General features: G+C 44.6%; 1 protein-coding gene and 1 long non-coding RNA gene across 5 annotated transcripts in view; one reads left to right on the top strand and one right to left on the bottom strand.

The window, feature by feature from the left end:
- Positions 1 to 23185, bottom strand: part of FSTL1 (follistatin like 1) — a 53285-nt gene that overhangs the window by 5661 nt on the left and 24439 nt on the right. For 2 of the 4 annotated variants that reach the window (XM_081571891.1, XM_081571890.1), the window contains exons 3-10: positions 11959 to 12063; positions 9235 to 9364; positions 8371 to 8403; positions 6947 to 7077; positions 3719 to 3837; positions 1772 to 1884; positions 1346 to 1456; positions 230 to 306 (exon numbers count right to left, since the gene is read on the bottom strand). In XM_081571891.1, coding sequence (XP_081428017.1) covers positions 230 to 306; positions 1346 to 1456; positions 1772 to 1884; positions 3719 to 3837; positions 6947 to 7077; positions 8371 to 8403; positions 9235 to 9364; positions 11959 to 12063 — 819 coding nt within the window. Of the gene's footprint in view, positions 1 to 229; positions 307 to 1345; positions 1457 to 1771; positions 1885 to 3718; positions 3838 to 6946; positions 7096 to 8370; positions 8404 to 9227; positions 9365 to 11958; positions 12064 to 23185 lie in introns of all 4 variants that reach the window. The other 2 variants (XM_081571893.1, XM_081571892.1) reach the window with 1 other exon arrangement.
- On the top strand, positions 15245 to 22607 carry LOC145538939 (uncharacterized). The gene is made up of 3 exons (XR_014077346.1): positions 15245 to 15396; positions 15654 to 15806; positions 20671 to 22607. It is a non-coding gene; the product is annotated as an uncharacterized LOC145538939 (long non-coding RNA).

Genomic DNA, 23185 nt, shown 5'->3' with positions numbered 1-23185 from the left:
CAAGTTGTAATCTACATCTGCTGGGGCATATTGGCTCTACAAGGACTCTGTCAGGGAACTATCTGTATCATGATCTGCATGGCACAGGTATATAGGTGTATCATTTGGGACCTACTGTATGGAACAGAGCACATGTCCTTGGTCATCTGGGGCATTAGGCAGTGTCTGAGTGGAGGATGGGCCTGGTGGTGATAGGGCTACCTGAACCAGCATGGAGGTTGCAACTTACCTGGTGCTTTTGGAGCTCCTGGACATATCTGGTCATTTCCTCCTCTGCCTGGGTCTGGGCCCCCTTCTGATTCTTTCCTATTAGAAGAATCAAGGCTCAGAGCAGTGGTGGCTGGGGGAAGCCAGTTAGGGATCCCTCCAATACCTACCTTTCAGGCTCTCAATTTCATCTCCCATTGAACTTATGGAAGGAGAAATGAAATACTCACATTTCTCTGAATATAAAGTATCCCAGGGCAATGGACACCTCCAAAGTAACATGCTTGGGTAGTATGTTGGGGGCTCAAATTTGAGCCAGGGCTCAACTTTAGGCCAAGGGTGGAGGGTGCAAGCTAGGGTTCTAGAAACCTTTTCTGAAAGATCTCTTGGTAGAACGGTGCTAGTGGTGATGCTGGCTTGGGCACTGTCCCCTCCTCCCTAGATGTCTGATGTCTCCCAATCCGCCCTGCCCATGTCTCAACTAGCTTAACTTTCTTTTTTCAGACTTACCCAATTCTATTAATTCAAACATGTTTATGAACATGTCTCTTTTTCCTGCTGGGCATGGATGGCAAGAAGTCATTTTGCCTTCCAATCACCTAAGTCTTTGACATAGAGGATTTCCTAAGCTGTCATAAGGATTGAGTGGGTTAATATGTAAAGTGCTTAGAAGAAATGCATGCATGTGTGTGTGTGTGCTCAGTTGTGTCCCACTCTTTGTGACCACAAGGACTGTAGCCTATGAGACTCCTCTGTCCATGGAATTTCCCATGCAAGAAAACTGGAGTGAGTTGTCATTTCCCACTCCAAGAAATGCATGTAATTCTCACTAATATGTGTTTGCTTTCCTTACTACTTTTACCACTCTAATCTCTTACCAACACTTGTTCTTGCCATGGGTCTTGAATCTTTTTTATTCCCAATCTCTGGAGTGACTTTCTAACAGAGTGCTTCTAGCGTAAGTGCTGTGCCCTCAAGGCTGCTTTCTGGGAACCCTGACGTTACAAGTGTGAGCCCGTCTCTTGCCCTCCAGTTTCCTTTCTCCCAGCCACTGCACTCTTCCCCATCATCCCCACCCGGACTTCTCTCATGGTGATTCATGAAGACAGCACTCTCCCTGCCATCCCTTCTTTCTCACCGTCACAGGTCATGGCTGTGCAGACCCAGTTTCCACAGGCACACACACAGCGGTTACAGTCCACCTCGGTCTCGGCTCCATCGGCATACGTTTCATCCTCCAGGGCACACTCTGTGAGACCAGAAATAAGGGGCAAAGGTTTAGGGTGAGAGTGGAACAGGATGTGCTACTGTCTGTGCACCTTACCACCTTCCAGACAAGACCTGTTTGTCTCTCAGAGGCACCACAACTGAACAAATGCCTCTATCAACCCAAAGATTTTCGGACCTGAACCTCAGCATAGAGATGATGGGCTGGGGCCCAGTCTAGAATCATGGAAGGGAATTTTCTTAGCAAGCTCTGGAGAGTTCCACAGTCTCCTCTATCTTGGCCCCCTCCAAATGCCCCCAACTCCCTACAACCCGCTATTTCTTAGATTAGGCATACTCTTCTCTGGAGGGTTGAAGGATGGGTTGAGGCACTTGAGGAACTCTTGGAAGCTGAGTTTCCAGTCAGCATTTTCATCAGACAGTTCAATGAGAGCATCAACACAGAGTCCTCTAAAAAGAAAACACAGGAGAAACGTGTCGGCAAGACCTCAGCTTCCCTCCTGAAGGAATTAAGCATCAGGATTACATACACCTGGGCCTCTGAAGGTGGCCAAAGAAACTATTTAAAGAGAAAGTTTCTACACTGATCTTCTACAACCATCATGCATCCTGACTCCAGTAAGCATCCAACCTTTAGTTTATTATATGGGATGTCAGATCATTCAAGTTGTTCAAATGATATTCCCAAGATGACTGAAGTTTCCTGGATGGTTTTGTCCACTTGGATTGACAAATGTTTCACCATCTTCATATACCTTCCACTATCAATTGCCTCCCCTGCCCCAGGTGTAATGTATCAAGTCAACCCAACTAGAAAAATCAAATAGAAGTGGTAGGAACAGATGATATGAAAAGAATGTGTGATTTGAAAGACTATGAGTTTGAAACCAGCAGCACCACTATCATCCTTTTATTATACAAAGAGATCTTTCAGAAAAGTTTTCTAGAACTCCAGCTCCTTCTCTCTCCCCTTGGCCTGGGTTTGAGCCCTGGCTCAATCACTTACAACCCAAATGGCCTTGAGCTAGTTATTCAACCTTCCTGCATCTGTTTTCTTATCTGTGAAATGGGGACAAGCAGCCCTCCTTCACTGCAGTGTTATAAGGATCAAATGTTGAATTTGTAAAATATTATCTTACTTCAGGTCATCAAAATAAGAAGGATTTACAGATATTATGCTTCAAGGCCATAAAAAGTAAAAGTTCAAAGCTCATTCATGTCCAACTCTTTGTGACCCCATGGACTGTAGCCCACCAGGCTCCTCTGTCCATGGGATTTTCCAGGCAAGAATACTGGAATGGGTTGCCATTTCCTTCTCCAGGGGATCTTCCTGACCCAGGGATCAAACCCGGGTGTCCCGCACTGCAAGAAGACTCTTTACCATCTGAGCCACCAGGGAAGCCTTACGGCCATAGGTTATCATTAAAAAAGAACCTTAGAATCTGGGTTTCATGCTTTGCGTTTTTCTGAACAAACAGGTGCTTTCCCTTTTTTACTCAGTTGTGTCTGACTCTTTGAGACCCCATGGACTATACAAACCATGGAATTCTCCAGGCCAGAATACTGGAGTGGATAGCCATTCCCTTCTCCAGGGGAATCTTCCCAACCAAGGGATCGAACCCATGTCTCCCGCATAGCAGGCGGATTCTTTACCAGCTGAGCCACCAGGGAAGCCCTTCCTATTTTTAATTCTTACCAATATACTGGAACCACAGTTAATTTAGGGATTCATTTTTATTAATTCTTAGGGGTTAACTTTATTAATATTTACTTAGGGATTAATTTTTATTAATTCTTAGGGGTTAATTTTTATTAATATTTACTCTGGAATAATACCAGAAAAGGAGAGGAATGTGCTCCCATTTGTAACAATTAGGGGTCTCTACATGAAATAGCACTTATTATCTTAAAATCAGATCTAAAGCTATTTTAGACATCATTAAATAGAACACTGAAGTAATTCCTTAAGAAAATGAACCATTAAAACATCACCCACAACACTAAGAAACAACTTTGCTCTGATGTGATCATTAATTTCAAAACTACTTTCTTCTATTCCTTGCAAGTTCTGGCCAAAAACACTAATTACTTGATCAGATATCAGTGGTGCTCAATATATTAGTTCATAATGTTCACGGAAGAGATCAGGACAAAACGCTATTTCGCTTTTCACTTCACACTGACTTTGACACTGGAGGTTCCTTGGCAGGTAGGATGGGGTTCAAATCCCTTCTTATACAGCCTCCCCTTGTGGGCTTCTCCCTGACCCCCTCATTCCACTCACCTGAGAAGCTTGTTGTTCTCCTGGTCTGCATAGGTGGTGATGTTGATGGCGGTTTCATTTTGCTCCACAAATTTCAGAAATTCACTGGAGTCCAAGCGAGAGTCACCATTATCAAAGTTCTAGAAAGGAGATGAAGAGATCTTTCTGGAAAGTTTTGTAAAACCCCAATTCTATCATCCCTCCACTCAGTTTGGCCCATCTCTGGTTTATCTTGTTCTTAACACAGTCCAAACCTGCTCTGCCCTTTGAGCAACAAAGCCTCGAAGCCCTGGGACACCCAGAGAAGGCACCTGTGCCCCAAGATGAGAGACTGAAAGTGTCTGGGCAAAGGCTACTGAGGGCCTTTCAATCCCAGACCCTGCTAAGGAGAGCAGCCTGAACCCAGGCCTGTGCTGTCAAGGAGCCTGAGGGTGCTTTGGAGGTCTCTGTAGCCCCATCTCTGGCACTATCCTCCAGACATTCTCGAATTCACTCCATCATACCATGTTCTCAAACTCTAACAATCATGAACAACAGACTCGTGAATCAGAATCAGTGTTGGAGCCCAGGATACATATTTCTAACAAGTTGCTTGTGAACAGTGATATAGGCGAGCGACCCTCAGAGCTCACTCTGGGAACCACAGGATCATTTCTTCCTGCTTGATTTCCAGCCTTCCTGGCCAGCTCTCAGTGCTTACCTCTCACACTGGTACCCTTAGCCGAACTTATCAAAGGCAAAGGCCCCTGTACGTTATCCACATCAACAACCTGCTTTGTGGAGGTGGTGCAAAGCCCCCCATCCTGCCGCCCTGTGCTGTGGGCCCCACTGTAGACAGTGCAGCCTGTCCTTGTGATCCAGCTCACGTTCCATGAGCACAAGGCAAGGGCAGAGTGAGCTCAACATTATGCTCCCTTTGGCAAGATGCTCAACTGAGACCTTAGCCATCTGGGACCATTCAGGATGCCCAGGCCCTTGCTGCAGGTGGAGGGCAGCAACTTCAAGGCTCTGATCAAATTCTAATTTGGATACTGCTGCTATCCAAAATATTTCTAGTAGAAAAAAAATATTTTTTTCAAAATTCTTTCCCTAGGCTGCCTCATTCTGCTACCCTGGGAAATAATCAGCACCCGATGTTACTTTCAAGGTGGCTCTCCAGATGGTGGAAGAGTTTCTGGAAGAAAAGTCTGCACAGGTTTCCAGGTAGAAGAGAAAGATACAGCTACTGACTCTGATGCATGACTATCACACATCATGCGTATTCTACTCTAAGGCTGTAAATCTGCTAGTGGTATGTATGACAGGTATGTATAAAACAACTCTGGGGGCCCTTGCTTAATACCTACTTATTATTCTTGTCCTAATTCCCAGGAAAAGATCTCAGATACTCTCTCGTCACTATACTTTTACCCTGGCTCCAGTTTCAGCCCCGGTCACCAGGAATTCAGGGTGTGTGTATGTGCATGTGTGAGAGAGAGAGAGACATGGTCATAAAAGGCTCTGTGGCTCTGTGCGTGTGTGTGATATGGTCATAAAAGGCTCTTTCTACCCGGGGCCTTCCCCTTTTTACTCCGTTGGGCTTTTGTCTAAAAAATAATCACTGAATCACCAGTTCAGGTGAGTCTGATTTTGGTCTTATCCAAATTCCGATTAGATTTGTTTTGCAACTAATTTTGATGTAAGGAATGTCAGCTGGGCTGGAGGGCAATTCATTGGTTCAGAAACAGTCTCTGAGATACAGATCGCTTAGCAACAGGCAGCTGTTTGGCAGGTGGGGAGAAGCCTCCCTTTGAAGATTGCACCATATGGTTCTTTGATGATCATCAAGAAGTAGATTGTGAAAACCCTATTTTCTCGGAGGACACTTGGAAGAGCAAGCATTGCGTTTGTCAGTTATGAGCAAGCTTTCTTGGTTAGGATGAGAATGCTCTAGAGAAAAGGTACTTTCTCCAGGGGCCTTGCAGGTTTTAGACAGGCACCTATGAGAGAAAGTTATTGCCAGAGTGGGTGGAGATGTGTGGGGCCCTGTCCTTAGGAATCAAATTAATAGCAGCTGCCAGTGATGCCCAAGGCATGTTCCACCAAGGGGCCACTATGAACGGTTACAAGGTCCCAAGAAGTCTCCTGGAAAGTGTCCTGGGCCCCATGGCTCCCGTGCTGTAATGACCAAGCCAAAGTCACTGCTCACGACAGACCCAGCAGGTGCTGTTCACTTGGCTTTCAAAAAATCATTTTCTTTAGTTTAGTTTCTCCTCCTGTCCGAATCTCCTGGCTCAGCAATACGTGTTTTTCTGTAGACAAGGAACTTGCCCTGCCCCCAGAGCTCCCTAATATGGGAGTGGTCGAGACAGAAGACACAGTGAGAGGGCTGTGCTTTCTCTTCTCAAATACCTGGAATCCAGAGAGACTGACTTTCTGCCACAGTGAGAAACTTCTACCTAAATGAAGTCCTAAATGACCAATATCCTATTTCAGTCCAACACAGTATTTCTCCATCTCTGGGGGTCCATGATGTCAGTTAACAAGAGGAATCCACAGACGAGGCTGGTGTTGACCACACTTAGTGGCCACAGAGCTGCCTGGAAGTCCCTCACGTGTGGGGGTTGCTTCTGAGTCTGAGCTGGTCGCGCCTAGGACACACCATGGAGATATGTGAGGGCATCTGAGGATGAGCCTCAGAGGGCCTCTACCCAGAGATGTGACTGTCTGTAAATGATGGGGGCTTTCACGGCTATGCGGGAATGCAGGCGCCTGAACATGTGTGTCTATGTGTAGGATAGTCTCCATGTGGCATGCACATCTCTGCATCTGGTGTTTGTGTTTCTGTAGGTGGTGTTTATCTGAGTGTGATGTACATACGTGTATATGTTCTTATCAATCAGCTGGAAGAGCGCCCTTAACTGCTTCTTTTAACAATTGTCTCAAGCTCTCTGAAAGATCTCCATGGCATGGCTGCCCTACTCATTGATACTGTTTCCTCCCTCATTTTCCTTTTGGAAAGCAGCATCTCTCCTCCCCACGAGTGGAACAATCTGTTGCTTCAACCAAACACGATGGGAACATCAGTATCTAGGTTCATGAAGAATCCTGGACCCATGAAATGCCAGTCCGTTGACTCTCCTCAGATGAAGAGAAACTCTGTAAGCCATGGAGGGTCAAGTTAAAGACTTAGAGAAAAGCCAAACTGGGTGGGAAACAGAGTGAAGTGGCCTGGGTCTGGGAATAGGCAGCCAGCTCTGTTTGGGTTACCTTAAAGTACTTGTCTAGGATTTCACTGTAGTTGCTGCCTTTGGAAAACCAGCCATCTGGAATGATCTCCGCTTCCAGCCACTGGATGATGCGACGCCGGAGTTCATCACGGTTGGACTGATAGCAAACGACTGCAGGAAAAGGGATTGCTGAGCAGTGAGGACCCCAATGTCACCCAGCACCCCCTACCTGGTGGGCTCAGTGCCTGGGGATCTGCATGTGTCATCTCATTGAATTTTCACAGCAACCCAGGGAAACACGATTATTATACACATTTACGCAGGTGTCAATCCAGGGTACTGGATTGTATCTGACCCAGGATTCAAGCTCATGTCTAAAAAATTTATAACGTTTGAGATGGTTGAAACAGAGATTATGCTTAGGTGAGAAAAAAGTAGAAAGAAAAATAAAGGATATTTTCATTAACTTTAGGAAGCTGAGAGGGAAAAAAGTCGTCAATCAATCAATAGAACAGCTCTTTTGGTTCATAGATGAGCTGAATTAATAATGAATAAGTGAGAACATTACAATTCTTTACGCCACTGAATTTTTGATTCTTTCTATATAGCTTTTCCCTCTCTCCCACTTAAAACCTTCTCCCATTTAAAATTGTATCCTACATTATAAACAACAGAAAATGAGGTTGCGGAAGGGCATGTTGAAGCCCTGCTCTGAACAGCTGTTTGTTGTGAGCCACGTGGCAACAACAACTTGCAGGTGAGGCTGCAAGTCTAGCGGACTGGGAGGCAGAGAAGGGCAAGCTTCGGCAACAGGGAATTCCCAGCACATGTTGGGATGTAAAAAGGGCGCTGAGCCAGGTAAATAAAACTGTGGGTACTTTTCCCCTCTCTGGCACTTTCTAGCTGTGTGACTCAGGGAAATTCACTTAACCTCCTTGAGTCTCAATTTCCTCATCTATAAGGTGATTATAGTAACTACTTCACAAGGTTATGTGAGGATCTAAGGAAAAGTATATGCTAAGGGAGTCTGTAACTATAAATCGATGAGATTTTAAATTTGTATTCACTGAAAATCATGGAAGAAGATCTATCATTTCCAATTATCCCCTTTCCAAAACAGTTGTGCCTTCTGATTCTGTTGTCCCGTGACACCCACAGGTCTCACAGAGCATTGAAGGAGGGACTCAGTGGCTTTTCTGTCCTTGCAGTTCAATCATTACTCAGCAAAAATGAAAAACACAGCCAACACTCTGATCCAATCAGCTGCTTCCCATGGCAAGTACCAAAAAATGCAGTATTGCAGCTTTTCTGAGCTATGTTGAGGAGCAACCAGTTCTGGGTCACAAGCTCTGACACATTTAAGATCTTGTGAGCTTTGTGGCGAGGGATTGTGGAACATGGAATTTCCATTATGAAAAGAATTTCCTCCCTAAATACACACTGCAGAAAAAAAGAGGTACTCACCTGGGCTGGCAGAAGGACTTACAGATTTCTTCTCTGTAAGACAAAAGGAGAAAATGCATAACGTAAAGTGAAGAAAAAAGAAAATTCTGTGTATTGCTAGGGTTAAAACTCCCCATATTAAGGGGGCCACTTATATCTTTTCATCATTTTGTCTTGAATCCTTGTCTCCTCTCCTTCCAAGTCCCAAGTATGAGGCTCTTTTCTTTCCTGCTTTGTTTGAATTTTGAGGCCACTGAGCTGCCTTCCTGATATCACACCTCCTTTTGTTAGATTGAGGGGTAGGGGGCTGCTGGGACTTTGAGAATTTATACAGAATCATTACGGACAAAGAAATGCAGTGGAGACCAACATGCGGGAAACAGCTTCTTTCTCCAGGGAAGTTCAAGGCTAGGCAAGAGGCTGGTGTCTAATTAGCAACAAGCTTGGAACCCCTTCCCTCTTACTCTGATAGCAGTGGTTTGAGTGTAAATTAGAGGAACTATATCATCAGGGCTGAAAGGTACCCAAATCTAAAAAGCACAAGATATGTGAAATTTACCTGCTTTCTAAAAAGGTACAGAATTCAGCTAAATACTACTGCATTATTGATTGTTGATGTGGTCCCTATCCACTATCCTTCTCCAGACAGTGCGGGAAGCCACCTGGGGAGTCTGAGGCAGGAAGGGCAGGGTAGAAGAAGGGCCACCCAGGGCAAACCCAACAGGCTCATGAGCACCAAGGGGATGCGTCTCCAACCAACTGGGTGGTCCCCACAGCTTTGGGCACTGTGTTTGGGGTGGAAAGAACTCCAGGAAGCCAGGCCACACTGCTCCTTCTCTGGCTCCCTGGCTGGAGCTGCGACATGGTGATGAGAGCACTACTTACCTTTGCAGTGTCCATCATAATCGACCTGGATTTTGGATCCAGTGAGGCAGGCATCTCTATGCAGCTCACAGTGGTTGAGGTAGGTCTTGCCATTGCTGCCACACACAGGCCTCTTGTGAGGTTTGCATTGCTGAAACAGACCATGGAGGATGCTGGTATAGTCAAGGCTGAGTTTGTGTGTATGCCACACACACACACACACACACACACACACACACACACACACACACACACACACACACACACACACACACACACACACACACACACACACACACACACACACACACACACACACACACACACACACACACACACACACACACACACACACACACACACACACACACACACACACACACACACACACACACAGCCATCTTGTGAGGAGTCCTCCCCAGCAGAGATGACTTCTACCCTGCCAGGGCACAGGGAGCCTCAGCTCTGGCATCAGTGACCCTACCCTACTCAGCGTTGGAGGGATTACATCACCTTGCAGTCCCTCATGGTGCTCTGTGCTGATCCTGGCCCTGGGTCATCTCTTCTATTCAGTGAAAAGAAATACCCACTCCTTGATCCCAATCCTATCAAATTAGCAGGAAGGGCATTTTATCAGAAGTCAGGAATCTGGATTATCTGTCACTTTATCACTTTGTAGAAAGTCATTCAATGTCTGGATATCTGCTGCTGCTGTTGCTAAGTTGCTTCAGTCGTGTCCAAATCTGTGCGACCCTATAGACGGCAGCCCACCAGGCTCCCCCATCCCTAGGATTCTCCAGGCAATAACACTGGAGTGAGTTGCCATTTCCTTCTCCAATGTATGAAAGTGAAAAGTGAAAGTGAAGTCACTCAGTCGTGTCCGACTCTTAGCGATCCCATGGACTGCAGCCTACCAGGCTCCTCCATCCATGGGATTTTCCAGGCAAGAGCACTCGAGTGGGTTGCCATTGCCTTCTCCTGTCTGGATATCTAAAATCCCTTAAAATTCCAAAATTTTACAACACAAAACAGCCAGAGCTGGGAATGTGGAAACAATGAAAGGAATTTTTCCACAGCCCCTGACCCCCATTACCCCAATTCTTCAATTATTCCAAGGTCTAGCTATAAGAATCTTTGCTCTGTTGCTTTATTTAGTATTTTGTTTTTCTCCTAATCTCACAACGGTTGTTTTGAGGCAGGGGGAGGGGGTGCCAGGTCTTTGTGAAGTGTGACAGAGGATCATTCTGGACCAGGAAATGGACTAAAGTTCACTTGGCAGCTTGATCCTACTTTGGCTATTAAAGTGCCACAGTGACACTTCTGTGGTTTTTGAAAGGGGGAAGGGGTAAGCAAGTTCCGCTTAGACCTAATAAAGACATTAAAGCAAAAAAGAGTAGATGTGGTAAAAGAACACAGGACCCTGGAACTGGAAGGCAGGACAACCTTTCCAATTCATAGACTGGAAAACCAAAGCCCAGAAAGACAAACTTCACTTAACCAGTATTTATCATTGGGTTATTACTATAACCCATTGGGCAAAGCAACTTGGGCCCTGAGCAAAGCCAAACACGGTCGGTCTTCATGGCATCCAGCGGCAATTAATTTGCTTAAAATCACACAATGGTATGTGGCCAAGTTGAGGTTAACCTGCAGGTTTCTGGACCCTAAATGGCCACAGAGTGGCCAGGTACACCACTAGTGAGGACCTCCCAGAATCCTTAACAGATATGGTTTGCAAGTTTTTGAGTTGAGAGACTTCCTTTCTGGGACAATGGGTCGGGATCCTTCAACTGCTTACTAAGGTGGGTGAATTAACTTGCAGCAATATGGATGAATCCAGTCTTGGGTTCTTCTGACAAAAAGAGGGGAAAAGGGCACACATCCAAGTTGTTTATGTTCGCCAAGAGAGAGAACTCTGCCTAAAGAAGTATTTCTCAAAAGCTCACTTTGTTTTTTAAATTTCATTAAAAACAAAACCAAACCTGAAAAATCTGCATTCCAGCTAGTATTTTAAAATGTGCATATCCTTGACCTAGCAAGCCTAGGACTCAACCTAACAAATGGGACTCAATCCTACAGAAATAAAGGCAACAGCATGCAAGAATATTTGGCCAAAGACATTTACTGTTTACAATGGTAAACAACCTGAATGCCCATCTGTGGGAAAATGATTACATAAATCTGGTTCTTTTATATCACTAAATATAACTGAGCTATTAAAAAATGAGAACTATATGTGCTGACCCATAGAAGGTTGTTGTTACATATTAAAGAGTACAAGATGCAAGTTGCACATATCGAGATCTGTCTACATTATGATCTCATTTTTGCATAAAATAGGGGGAAACTGTATGTTTATAGTTGCAGAGAAACAAAACAACTACGTGGAACAAACATACACAAACTGTTAACACTGATTACCTCAGACTAAGGGGATTTGAAGGTTATGGGGGAAGATTATTAACTTTATGTTTGCATAAATGTCTGTACCACTTATAATAAGCAATCGTTAATTTTGTAATTTGAAAATCTTATAAAGCTAAAGAATTTTTAAAAGGAAAAAATTCCCTACATTCACATCTGATTTTTAACCCCTGAGATAAAAAGTTCACTTCTTTCAGAGAGTCAAGGTGTGCTTTTATAAAGATGACAAAATCATTGGCTATGTTCTGTCGATGGGTAGCTCCAGTGAGGTAACCACGTGGCCTTGGCCACCATCCTCTGGCTCTCGCCCACAGTTCTTACCTCGATGCAGAGGCAGGTAGGCTCTCCTTTCTCTGTGACTGCACATTCCCGGCCAGCTCCACAAAACACATTGGCACAGATCTTGGATTTGCTCCTTACTTGCTCCTGAAACACAAAGCCATCGGGAAAACACTGTCCATGGACAGAGATGGGAGGAGCCCGTCTCTGGATGAGTCAATGGTGGTGATAATCTCTCAGGCTTGGGTGTGGTCGAGTAGAGGCTCCCGGTGCTGAAGGGTCCTGCACAGCCAGAAGTTCTCCCTGACAGCCAGCATCAGTCTTGTTAGCATTGCTCCTGCCCAGGCCCAGCTGCCTATGAATCCCTAAGATTGTTTCTCAGAGAGCAAGTGCATCTTTCTAGCAAGCTTCCTTTCTTCTGAAAATGTTTACCGAACACCCATTAAATGCTATACTAGGCTAAGGGACTGGAGATATAAAGGCACAGTTCCTGTCCTCAAGAAGTTCCATGGCTATCCAAGGAAACACAATAAAGAGACCTCTAGAAAGCAGTGGGGAAGTGTAACAGGAGGGCAAGACTCAAATGAGACTTTCTGAAGATAGGATGCCTTCACTGACTCCTAAAGGATGAGAAGAATAAGCCAGGCACAAGTGGAAATGCTTGAGAGAAAATATGGGTATCTGAAGCGCCAAAAACCTCACTGAGTGGTGTTCGAGGCACAGCCATCTCAAAGGCAAAAGAAGGATGGCTAAGCCAAGGAAACATGCATCTGCTATTATTCACATGGTCTCATGAAGCCCCTGTTCAAGTCTGCCTCCAGCTTTGAGAGCAAGAGGGCTGAAGAATCATCCGACAGAGAATTGTTCTCAAACCACTTGTGGTCAGATATTCATGTTCAGACACATGCAGCAGAACTGACAAGGCAGGGAATGGTCCCAGTCTATGCCACTGAGAATGTGGATGTTCATAGGCACTAACCTGTCAGTGCCACAGTCCTTCCCTCATATTAATTGGTGGTAGAAAGCCAGCCCCCCCTCATCTGCCACTCAGGCCAGTGGTAATAGAGGCTGAACTAAGAAGTACATGATTTCTCTAGCCCTTTTCCTGACTGGCTGGGCAGGCAGTCATTAGGGCCTCCAGGCTCCTGTCCACTGGGGTAGCACTGGCTGTGGAAAAACCAACAAAGATGGCAGAGGTTGGGATGGGGTTGTGGGATTGGCTACAGTAAAAGTGGGGGATGGAATTTAAGATGACATCCTTCAGGAATCCGTCTGCCATGTCACACAGAGAACTCACAACCACAAAGCTTATAACTGTAAAATTCTTAGTTGGTAAATGTTCTATATCCAAAGCAATAAACAAAAGTGGATGATGACAGCGGAGAGGCTATGTCTAATACAGCTGGTCTGCTGCCACCTGGAGGCTGCTTTGCAAATTCCAGGTTATCGTCTCTTTCAGCCAGCTTGCCCATGATGCAGGGCTCCCATTGGTCTAGAAGCTCTTGCCATGCTCTCATTTCATTGGTTCACAGGCTGTTGCTAAACCCATTCTTTTTTGGATGTTGCTAAGGCGAATTCAATAAAGCTGGCAGGAAGCAAAGAAAAGAAGTAATTCCCAGAAGGCTGGGAGTACTGGAGAACTGTTATTTCCTAAATCAGGAGTGGAATATAAAATTGAGTCTATTTGAGTATATTCCGGCTAGGGCCCTCTTGGAAACTGTGCCTGGGAATGGCAAGCAAGTAGAAAAATGAAGAGGAAAAAGGCTATCACTGACCAGTGTGGAAAAAAAAAAATCTCCCCCTCTTCATGAAACAACATGCTGAGGAATACAGACAAATATATACCCCCAGTGAGTATGTCACATGAGTAAAAGACACACTAATGCATAAAAAAGCACGCTCAGACACATGCCTACACTCAAAGGCATACCAGCAGATAGCCCCACAGGGAAACACCCACAAGACTTTACCACTTACTAGCTGTATGTCTGTAATTAGTCACTTTAATTCTTTGAGCCATGGTTTCCTCATCTGTAAAACAGGGGTAAATACTAGCCCTGTCTTGTGAAAATGAAGAGAGAGAATGTATTTGGAATTGTGTCATAAGCTGTAAAGCAAATCTGCCCGTTAAGTACTATTCATGTTAATGTTTATAGAGCTTCCTGCAGAATAATCTGTGGCATTCACAGAGCCTTTTTTTATCTTATGTTTGCTTTTAGTGAGTATAAAAAGTAAAAGCTTTCACTGATAGGTCAAATTCAACTCAAGTCATCTTTCAGAAATAATTATCAAAAATCCATTTGAAGAAACAGATACTGTTTACTTAAAATATAATGACTAACATTTGAATGTTGTTGTTGTTTAGTCGCTAAGTTGTGTCCAACTCTTGAGACCCCATGGACTCTAGCCCACCAGGCTCCTCTGTCAATGGGATTTCCCAGGCAAGCATACTGGAGTGGGTTGTCATTTCCTTCTCCAAGGGATTGTCCCAATCCAGGTATCAGACATGCATCTCCTGCTTTGGCAGGAGGATTCTTTACCACTGAGCCACCAGAGAAGCCCAATGTTTGAATAGTACTAGTAACATTTACAGTGTTTTCATGCATAAAATTTCATCTTACTGTGGACAACCCTACAAAAACATGCATATTATTAACCACATTTTATAGAAGAGGAAACTGAAGATGGGAAGGTCGAGTAACTTGCCAAAGGTCCCACAGCTAAAAATGAGGAGCTAGGATTCCAACCCGGATCTTCAGACAATAGATGACTAAGCTCCCATTTATAAATGCCTGGCACCCTGCTAAGTGATTTTCATTATACATGATACATTATGACAACATCATAGACATCTTAACTATTGCCCTTTTACAGAGGAGGGAACTGTGCCTTAAGATGTTAAGTAAGTAGAAAGTGACACAGCTAGGATTCTAGCCAACCAAAGAGAAAATCATTCTTTAATATTTGATTTATTTTCATACCTAGAAGATTGAAGGTTAAGGAAATTATGATGAGGAATTGATTTGCATAATTAGCAAATGTCAGGAGAAACTGCTTAAGAGTATGACAGAGAGTTAGATTTGACTCCCACCTCTGACCTCTGCTCCTTACTTACAAGGCAAGGTACTCTCTGTAAACCTCAGTTTCTAATATGTAAAATGGGAGCACTAATCTCTGTGAGGACTGGGAGGGTTACACAAGACGTGCTGCATACCGCAGAGTGCCTGCCATACATCAGAAAGCATCCATTATTACAGTGGGCAACTGATGTTCAAACAGTTTTCCCACTGAGATGCCATCATCACTTTGGGCTGTCAAGTCTCCACCCATCCTTCCTTACAATGAATGATAACACTGAGAACAGCACTGACTGAATGGAAAAATCCAAGGACCTAACAACCCCATTATCCTGTTTGAAGACCACAGAGAACTGCTAGTTACACAAGCATTTCTCTTTGCAGGTGGCACATCTGTCAATAGGTGGCAATCTCTCTCTTTGTCTTGTGGAGCCCGGCACCACTTGGAGCCGCAATGCAGAAGTGCAGCTTTGGCTTTTGGCTTTAGCAGCTCCTGGGAGCTCTGTCCTCCCACGGAGATGTGGGGAAGGGGGTTGGGAGAATAGGCAGGTACCCCTTGGGCATCAGGACACCACGAACCAGGAATCTGCTGACTTGGGGAAAAACGTCTAACCTGAAGCCCTCATAGCACTCCTGCCCCCTAACTCTGTCCATTCACAGGCATGCGGTAATGCAAGAATCAGTAAGGAAGAAAAACTTTCTTTAGAGAAGGAGTCTCTCTGTGTTATTAAAAGCCTTTCTCCAAGCTCTATCATCTCTGGGAGTAGGGGTGTCAGGACCACCCTCGAGGCTTCTAGAAAGTTCCTGAGACTGGTAGGTAGTCTTGCCTATGGGCTGATTATGAGTGGTGGTGGGGGGGAACACCTTGAGAGGGGATAAATGTAGCACGAACATGCTCATAGCACAGGACAATGGCTGCCTTGTGTGTGAGTGGAGGAGGGCATGGTGAGGAAGAGATGAGTTGGGGTGGCAGGTGGCAAGGGGCAGGTCTTGCCAAGTAGTCTAGGGGGCTCTCCGCTGGATCTGATGCACAAAGAGGACCTTGGGAGGTTTGGAACAGGTGTCATGATGAAGGTGGTACTTTCAGGTACCTTTATTTCTGGTCCCTTCCAGCTTGGAAATACAGACTCAAAGTGCAGGGCAGCTTGGAGAGAAGCTGCAGGCAGAGAAACATGCCAGGTATAAGGCAGTAAATCTTTTTAGAGTGACTAGGGCCTGGGGCTAGTATTAATCAGAGCACCTGCAACTGAGTGAGGCTCTTCACGGATCTTTCTGTCCTCACAACATCTTGTAGGTTTCCATATTTTTAGTCCCATATAACAGAGAGGGGGCTTCTCTTGTGGCTCAAATGGTAAAGAATCTGCCTGCAATGTGGGAGACCCAGGTTTGATCCCTGAGTCGGGAAGATCCAGAGGAGAATTTCAGATTCAGAAAAGCTCTGTGATGTGCAGAGACCACATTAACTAGCGAGAGCTAAGTCAGGATTGGAACACAAGTCAGCCTGACCCCAGAGCCTCAACAGTCCCTTATTGGGAACACTTGGGGACATGAGCTGCAGGGAGAGCGTACAGCTATAGGAGCTGGCACGGGGAGAGGTCACAGGTGCCATGCAGCTCTCACAATTGAAATAGATTTGTTTGCTTTACCACCAGAACAATTTTAGGAATTGGGTTCCAGGGCCGTATGAGAATTTCATCTATGTAGAGGCAACCACATTGGCACAGGAATATTCTCTGGGAGTGTGAGCTCTCAGGTACATGAACCCATAAGTCTGAATATACACCTGTGAGAGTGTGACTGAGTAGGGAGATGGAGTGTGCCCTGGAAGGGTGGACACCATGATATATTGAGAAAAATCAACAAAATATCTGCTCCCTATGGAGAGATATATCAAGTTTCTAGTTTTATCCTTCTATATCATTTCCCTCACTTGCTTTTATGTTGTTTTCATTATGTGTTGTAAGCCATGCTCTGGGGGTTTGATCTCGTTAATTTGCACAATGCAAATTCTCCTTGGAAAAAATTGACCAGAACATTGCTGACTTTTACCAGGGAAAAACTTCTCTAAGCCTCTGCATGGTGATGATGACACTTTCTTTTTAAATTTTTTTTTAATTGGAGGATAATTGCTTTACAATATTGTGTTGGTTTCTGCCATACATCAACATGAATCAGCCAAAGGTATACATATGCCCCCTCCCTCCTGAACCCCACTCCTACCTCCCTCCCCATTCCACCTTTCTAAGTTGTCACAGAGCACTGGGTTGAGCTTCCTATGTTACACAGCAAATTCCCACTTGCTATCATTTTACATATGGTAATGTATATGTTTCTACGCTATTCTCTCAATTTGTCCCGACATCTCCTTCCCCCACTGTGTTTGTAAGTCAGTTCTCTAGGTCTGCATCTCCACTGCTGCCCTGCAAATAGGTTCATCAGTACCATCTTTCTAGATTCCTTATGCATGTGTTAATATACAATATTTGTCTTTCTCTTTCTGACTTATTTCACTCTGTATTATAACCTTTAGATTCATCCACCTCATTAGGGCTGACTCAAATGGGTTCTATTTTTATAGCTGAGTAATATTCTATTATATATATGTATCCCAATTTCTGTATCCATTCATCTGTTGATGTACATCCGGTTGCTTCCATGTCCTAACTATTCTAAAAAAAATCTCTCCAGAAAGTAGGCATAACCCAGGTGGTGCTAATGGTAAAGAACCTGCCTGCCAATGCAGGAGACTTAAGAGACGCAGGTTCGATCTCTGGATTAGGAAGATCCCTTGGAGAAGGAAATGGCAACCCACTTCAGTATTCTTGTCTGGAGAATCCCATGGACAGAGTAGCCTGGTGGGCTACAGTCCATGGGGTCGCACAGTTGGACATGACTGAAGCGACTTAGCACGGCATGGCACCTCAACATAATAAAGGTCACACAACAAACCCACAGCAAACATTATTCTCAATGGTAAAAAACTGAAATCACTTCCTCTGAGATCAGGAAAAAGACAAGGGTGCCCACTCTCGCAACTACTGTCAACATAGCTTTCAAAGTCCTAGCCACAGCAATCAGAGTAGAGAAAGAAATAAAAGGAATTCAGATCAGAAAAGAAGAAGTAAACCTCTCACTATTTGCAGATGACATGATACTATACATAGAAAACTCTAAAGATTCTACCAGAATATTACTAGAGCTAATCAGCGAATGTAGTAAAGTTACAGGATATGAAATTAACACACAGAAATCCCTTGCATTCCTATACACTAACAATGAAAAATCAGAAAGAGAAGTTAAGGAAACAATCCCATTTACCATTGCAACAAAAAGAATAAAATACCCAGGAATAAACCAACCTAAAGAGAAAAAGAGCTGTATGCAGAAAAGTATGAGACACCAATGAAAGAAATCAAAGATGACACAAACAGATGGAGAGATATACCAAGTTCTTGGACTGCAAGAATCAATATAGTGAAAATGACTATACAACCCCAAGTAATCTACAGATTTGATGCTATTTGTACAGCAATTTTAACTAGTTTATAATTTTTACTATTGCCTTTATTCTCAAAACCTCTTAGGATAGGAAGGAAGGGGTTACCTCTAAGGTCGCTCCAGATGTAACATCCTGTGCTAAAGAAGAAATGGAGGCTCACAGCTGTATTGATAGGTCCAAGACCTCATGGGTACAGAACTGTGTCCTGAACCAAGGTCTCCAGACTTTAATTCCAGCCCTCTTTCCAGTAAACCACTTTGACTCTTTATAAATCAGAGTTAGAAAAGGTGTTGTCTTGGATCCAAGGTCTAAAAAAAAATCAGCAATTATTTTTGCAATTGAAAAAGATTCTTTGCAAGCAAAGGGAAAACCAAGTTATTTGCAAAACCACCAGTAGAGGTGATAGTGTGTCTGAGTCTCTGGGTCGAACAGCATTAAGTCTGAACATAAAATATGCTTTGAATGTTTAAAAAAGTCTTCTGAAGTAAAACAATTTCTGGAAGAACAGTGTGCTTTGGCAGGGGTTGGAAGCTTATAAGCAAAGCCATAAAACTGTCGGCTTAATATACCATCATTTCACTAATGTGAACTGGGTAGGCTCTGTCCCTCCATCCCTTTCCTCCTTCCCAACTTTCTTTTTTGAAAAAAGAAGAAAAAAAAGCAGCCCTATGTATGCCAAGGTGGAATTTTGGCTCCCCTTGCCACTATTCTGTGACAGAGCGGCTTTGTTGACATGAGAAAGACTCTCCCTGCATTGCCAGAATTAGTCATGGAAACTTCACAGGAACACCAGGGCCCCTCAGATACGCAGAGCACCACAGAGTTGGGGACAAAGGAATTCACAGAACTAGGGGGTGGGGGCGAGCAGGAGGCAACCTGGGTGGGGCACAGGGTGGGAGGGCTGTTCTGGAATGGAACCCAGGAGCACAGGCCTGAGAAAGCCGGGGGGGGGGGGGGGGGGGCGGGACAAGCCACCTCAGGACCTTGAAATCTGTCTGGGGCATCACGTGACTTTGCTCAATTCTCTGTGATTCTTCTCTGAAAAGTTATGTTGCTGCATGCTACATACTCTAGGAAAGAGGAGGAAGGAGTGATTTCTAGCAGTTGCTCTGATGTGCTTGGCAGCAGGCACTTTGTTTGCAGGGACTGCGTCTCCCTTCGTGTGTGCTCACAACCAATCCAGTATCTCAAGGATTAGGCACCAGAGCCAGACCTTGGTTTTGTGGGGCCTGAAGCTTAAACAGTTTGATGGGCCCTCCTTATGAAAAAGAATACACATGTAAAGCTGCAAACTTGGGCACAGGGCTTTGGAAGGGGCCTTACAAGTAAAAGGACTGAAACTGAAGCTTAATTAGCTTCTCAGTTGATCTGACTCGCTATATACTCTGTATTTTCTTTATAAACAAGAAGGCTTTGAGGCCTTCAATCTATTAGTCAGAGCTCTATTTAATATTTTATGCACATACAGCTTATCTCAAGTAGACTAAACGCCTGAACATTGTGGCTTCCCACAGACTCACCACATTGTCTCGCCAGAGAAAATGCTCAATAAATGTTTTTTTGTTTTTTTTACATTACACGTCATTTGGGGTTTTTCAGGTTGATGTCAGTGTCAGTGGTTGGTGACAATGCACTCGGATGTCTAGGGCAAAGCATGGCTGAGCTTTATGATATCAAAATAAAGGCTGCGTCACCCCCAAGAGGATTAGCCTTAAGATTAAAAAAAAATCTCTGTTATGGGTCTGTCACTGAAGAATGACCTAATTTTTCATTATATTCATTTTGTTTTAAAAAAATTTATTTATTTATGGCTGTGCTGGGTCTTTCTTGCTGCGTGCACGTTTTCTCGAGTTGCAGCGAGCAGGGGCTACTCTTCGTTGTGGTGTGCAAGCCTCTCATTGCGGTTGCTTCTCTTACTGCTGAGCATGGGCTCAGTAGTTATGGCTTAGTTGCTCCACAGCATGTGGGATCTTCCCGGATCAGGGATAGAACCCATATCCTCTGCATTGGCAGGCGGATTCTTAACCACTGGTTACATTCAGCTTCTAGCATAGCTTATGGGATAGCACATTTTCTACCCATGATGTGATAATATATTATGTGCCCGGAAATGACTACTTTCAAATTTCAAATGGGACAAGGCTGTTTACCTTAATCACTGTCTTTATTATTTTACAGATTCTGTCACATTCTCTGAGTGCTGGCCCTGTCAGACAAGGATCTACACTGCCACCCTCATATGGAAGCCCTCTCACTTTCCCAGCTGCTCACCATCTCTGGAATTGCCTCCCCCTCCATATGTTTCTCTTGACGTGGCCCAGATACAGCATGGCCGACTGGATGCTTGGTTTCTATATAAGTTCAGTTTTCTGTAATGGTCTTCTCCAGTCACAGCAGAAGTACACTGAGTAAGCAGCACTGAGTAAGCACTTACAGAGTTAGAAATACGCCAGGCCCTTTCATGTGAACTGAAGACAACCTCACAAGCATCTACGAGGTTGGAGGATTCATCCCTGTTGGCCGTGAGGAGACGGAGTCTGAGTTGTGACTGAGGTAAGAGTCAACCCAGGTGGCACTTCTGCTCTCATGCCTTCAGGTCATGGTCCACCACAATGGGCTGCTGTCTTTCTGGGAGTGCCACGCTGTCTCCCCGACTCAGCACATCCAATGACTCAACTCTGACACACAGGGGCTATTAGGCTCCCCACTCTCCGTCAAGAGTCCTCAGAGTGACCCCTGGGGATTCCCAAGATCACGTGTCAGTCTTACTAAAGAGTGCTTTTTGTAAGTTCCCTAGTTTCATCATTCCATCCTTCAGTTTCTTCAGAACGCTGAATAGAAACTTTTAAGCCAGACCACTCTCCACCCTGAATTATTAGTCTGTCAGGCTTGAACATGATATTCCTTTTCTGTTTCCCAACCGTCTGCCTGAGACTTTTCCACTTTAAAGGACAAAGCAGAGGGTATGGATAATCTCCTAGTATTCTTCAGTGAAGATCAAGGCAAGCGAGGAGTTTAAACCCATCAGAAAGCCTATCTGACAATGCCTATAACAACAAACCAGAAGGAGAGTGACCTGTGACCAGCACGGCACATGTCTCATGGCACACACTCTAAAAGCATATAGGATGTGGCCTTCGTCTTCACTGGAATTTCTAACCTAGCCCAGGAGATGCAATTATCACACAGAGACTAATGCAGTCCTGAAGTAAATGGGGCTGACTTTGGGAGATGGGTATTATGAATGAGACGGACTTGAGCCAAGCCCTGAAGAACGGTGGGACCTGGACAGATAGAAAGTTGTTGAGCAGGAAGGTTTTAAGAACAGCTGGGTGGTGGTATATGGGAAGAACTAGGTAAAGAGGAGTTGCAGGCACAAGGAAACCAGCTACAGACAGTCTGGGGTGATGAGTCTCATGGAAGGTGGTGACATAGATTTAGAGAAAGAAAGGAAGCCAAGAGAAATTTCTAAGGAACAAGGAGATCTGGCAGCATACTGGACAGAGGAGAGGAAGGAGAAAATCCAGAGAGCTGCCAATATCTTTGGCTTTGAGGGCCTGGAAGGCTGCTGGTGGAGATGGAGCCCTGGGAAGGGGCTGAATGGAAGAGGGACAGGCAATGATGAGTCAGTTATGGACATGAATCTAAAAGGATAGTACGATAACCCACTGACAGCTGAAAATAAAGAGCTGGAGGTGCACAGCTGGACATCATCTGTGTAGATGATGAGAACAAATGAGCTGAGGAGGGAAGGGTGGGAATGGAGGGCTGAGGGCAACTGAGAGAAAGGGACAAAATGAGCACCAAGAGGAGCAGGGAGGAAGGCAGGCTGCCCATGGGGGCCTTGTGCAAATTAGAAATGGTGTCTTCCCCTTTGAGCAGATGTAATACCGGGCCAGGTTACCAGGCTTGGCAAGTAGAGTGCAGGTTGGAATTTAGTCCCCCAACTGTATGAGGACTCTGAAGGCAGACCAGCCAAGCAAGCAAAGTAGACACATTCAGAAAACTGGGAGCTAAACCAGGAAGTCTAGAGAGCTCCAAGAAATGGATGATGAATGGCACTGCATGAGAAATGCTTTAGCAAACACTGGGAAGAAGTAGCCAAAAAAAAAAAACACTTTTAAACTTCTGCTAAAACCTGAATCAGTAACTCAGGGGGCAGACCAACCAGAGGCAGTGAGGTCTTATGTAAAGAGACCTGGTGTAAGAGTCAGGAGATAGGCCCTGGACATGTCTCTGCCTCTAACATACTGTGTGATTAGGGCAATGTGCTTGACCTCTCTGGGCCTCAAATTCCCTGTCTATAAAATCAACTGTTGTTGATGATGCCAGAGTCCCTTAAATTGTTAGAAGTCTCCTAACTAGTAAGCACAGGAATTTATCATTTCAGATATTCCAGAATATCAAACTTCAATCTCCCAAGGAAACTAATCTAAGTGTCCAAACTAAAGATAGTGGTTATATATAAACTCTCGTGAGGGTTTCAGGGTTTTTGCTGGGCTTTGGTGGGGGAATTAACGTTAGCTTTCATTGTCAAAGGATTTTCATAAGCAATGCTTTTGCATTCCCTCCTGGATCATGGCAGAGGAAATCAGGGGAGCAGTAATGGGACCCCAATTGAGGGGCCTGGTTTCACTCTTAGTTAACTGGTTGGAACCCTCTACTCCCCTAGAATGCCATTAATAATGTTTTT

Source organism: Giraffa tippelskirchi, chromosome 2 (genome assembly GCF_054371585.1).
Source record: "Giraffa tippelskirchi isolate mGirTip1 chromosome 2, T2T-mGirTip1v1.2.pri, whole genome shotgun sequence".
Classification (NCBI taxonomy): Eukaryota; Metazoa; Chordata; class Mammalia; order Artiodactyla; family Giraffidae; genus Giraffa; species Giraffa tippelskirchi.
This window is presented reverse-complemented; position numbering and strand designations above follow the sequence as displayed.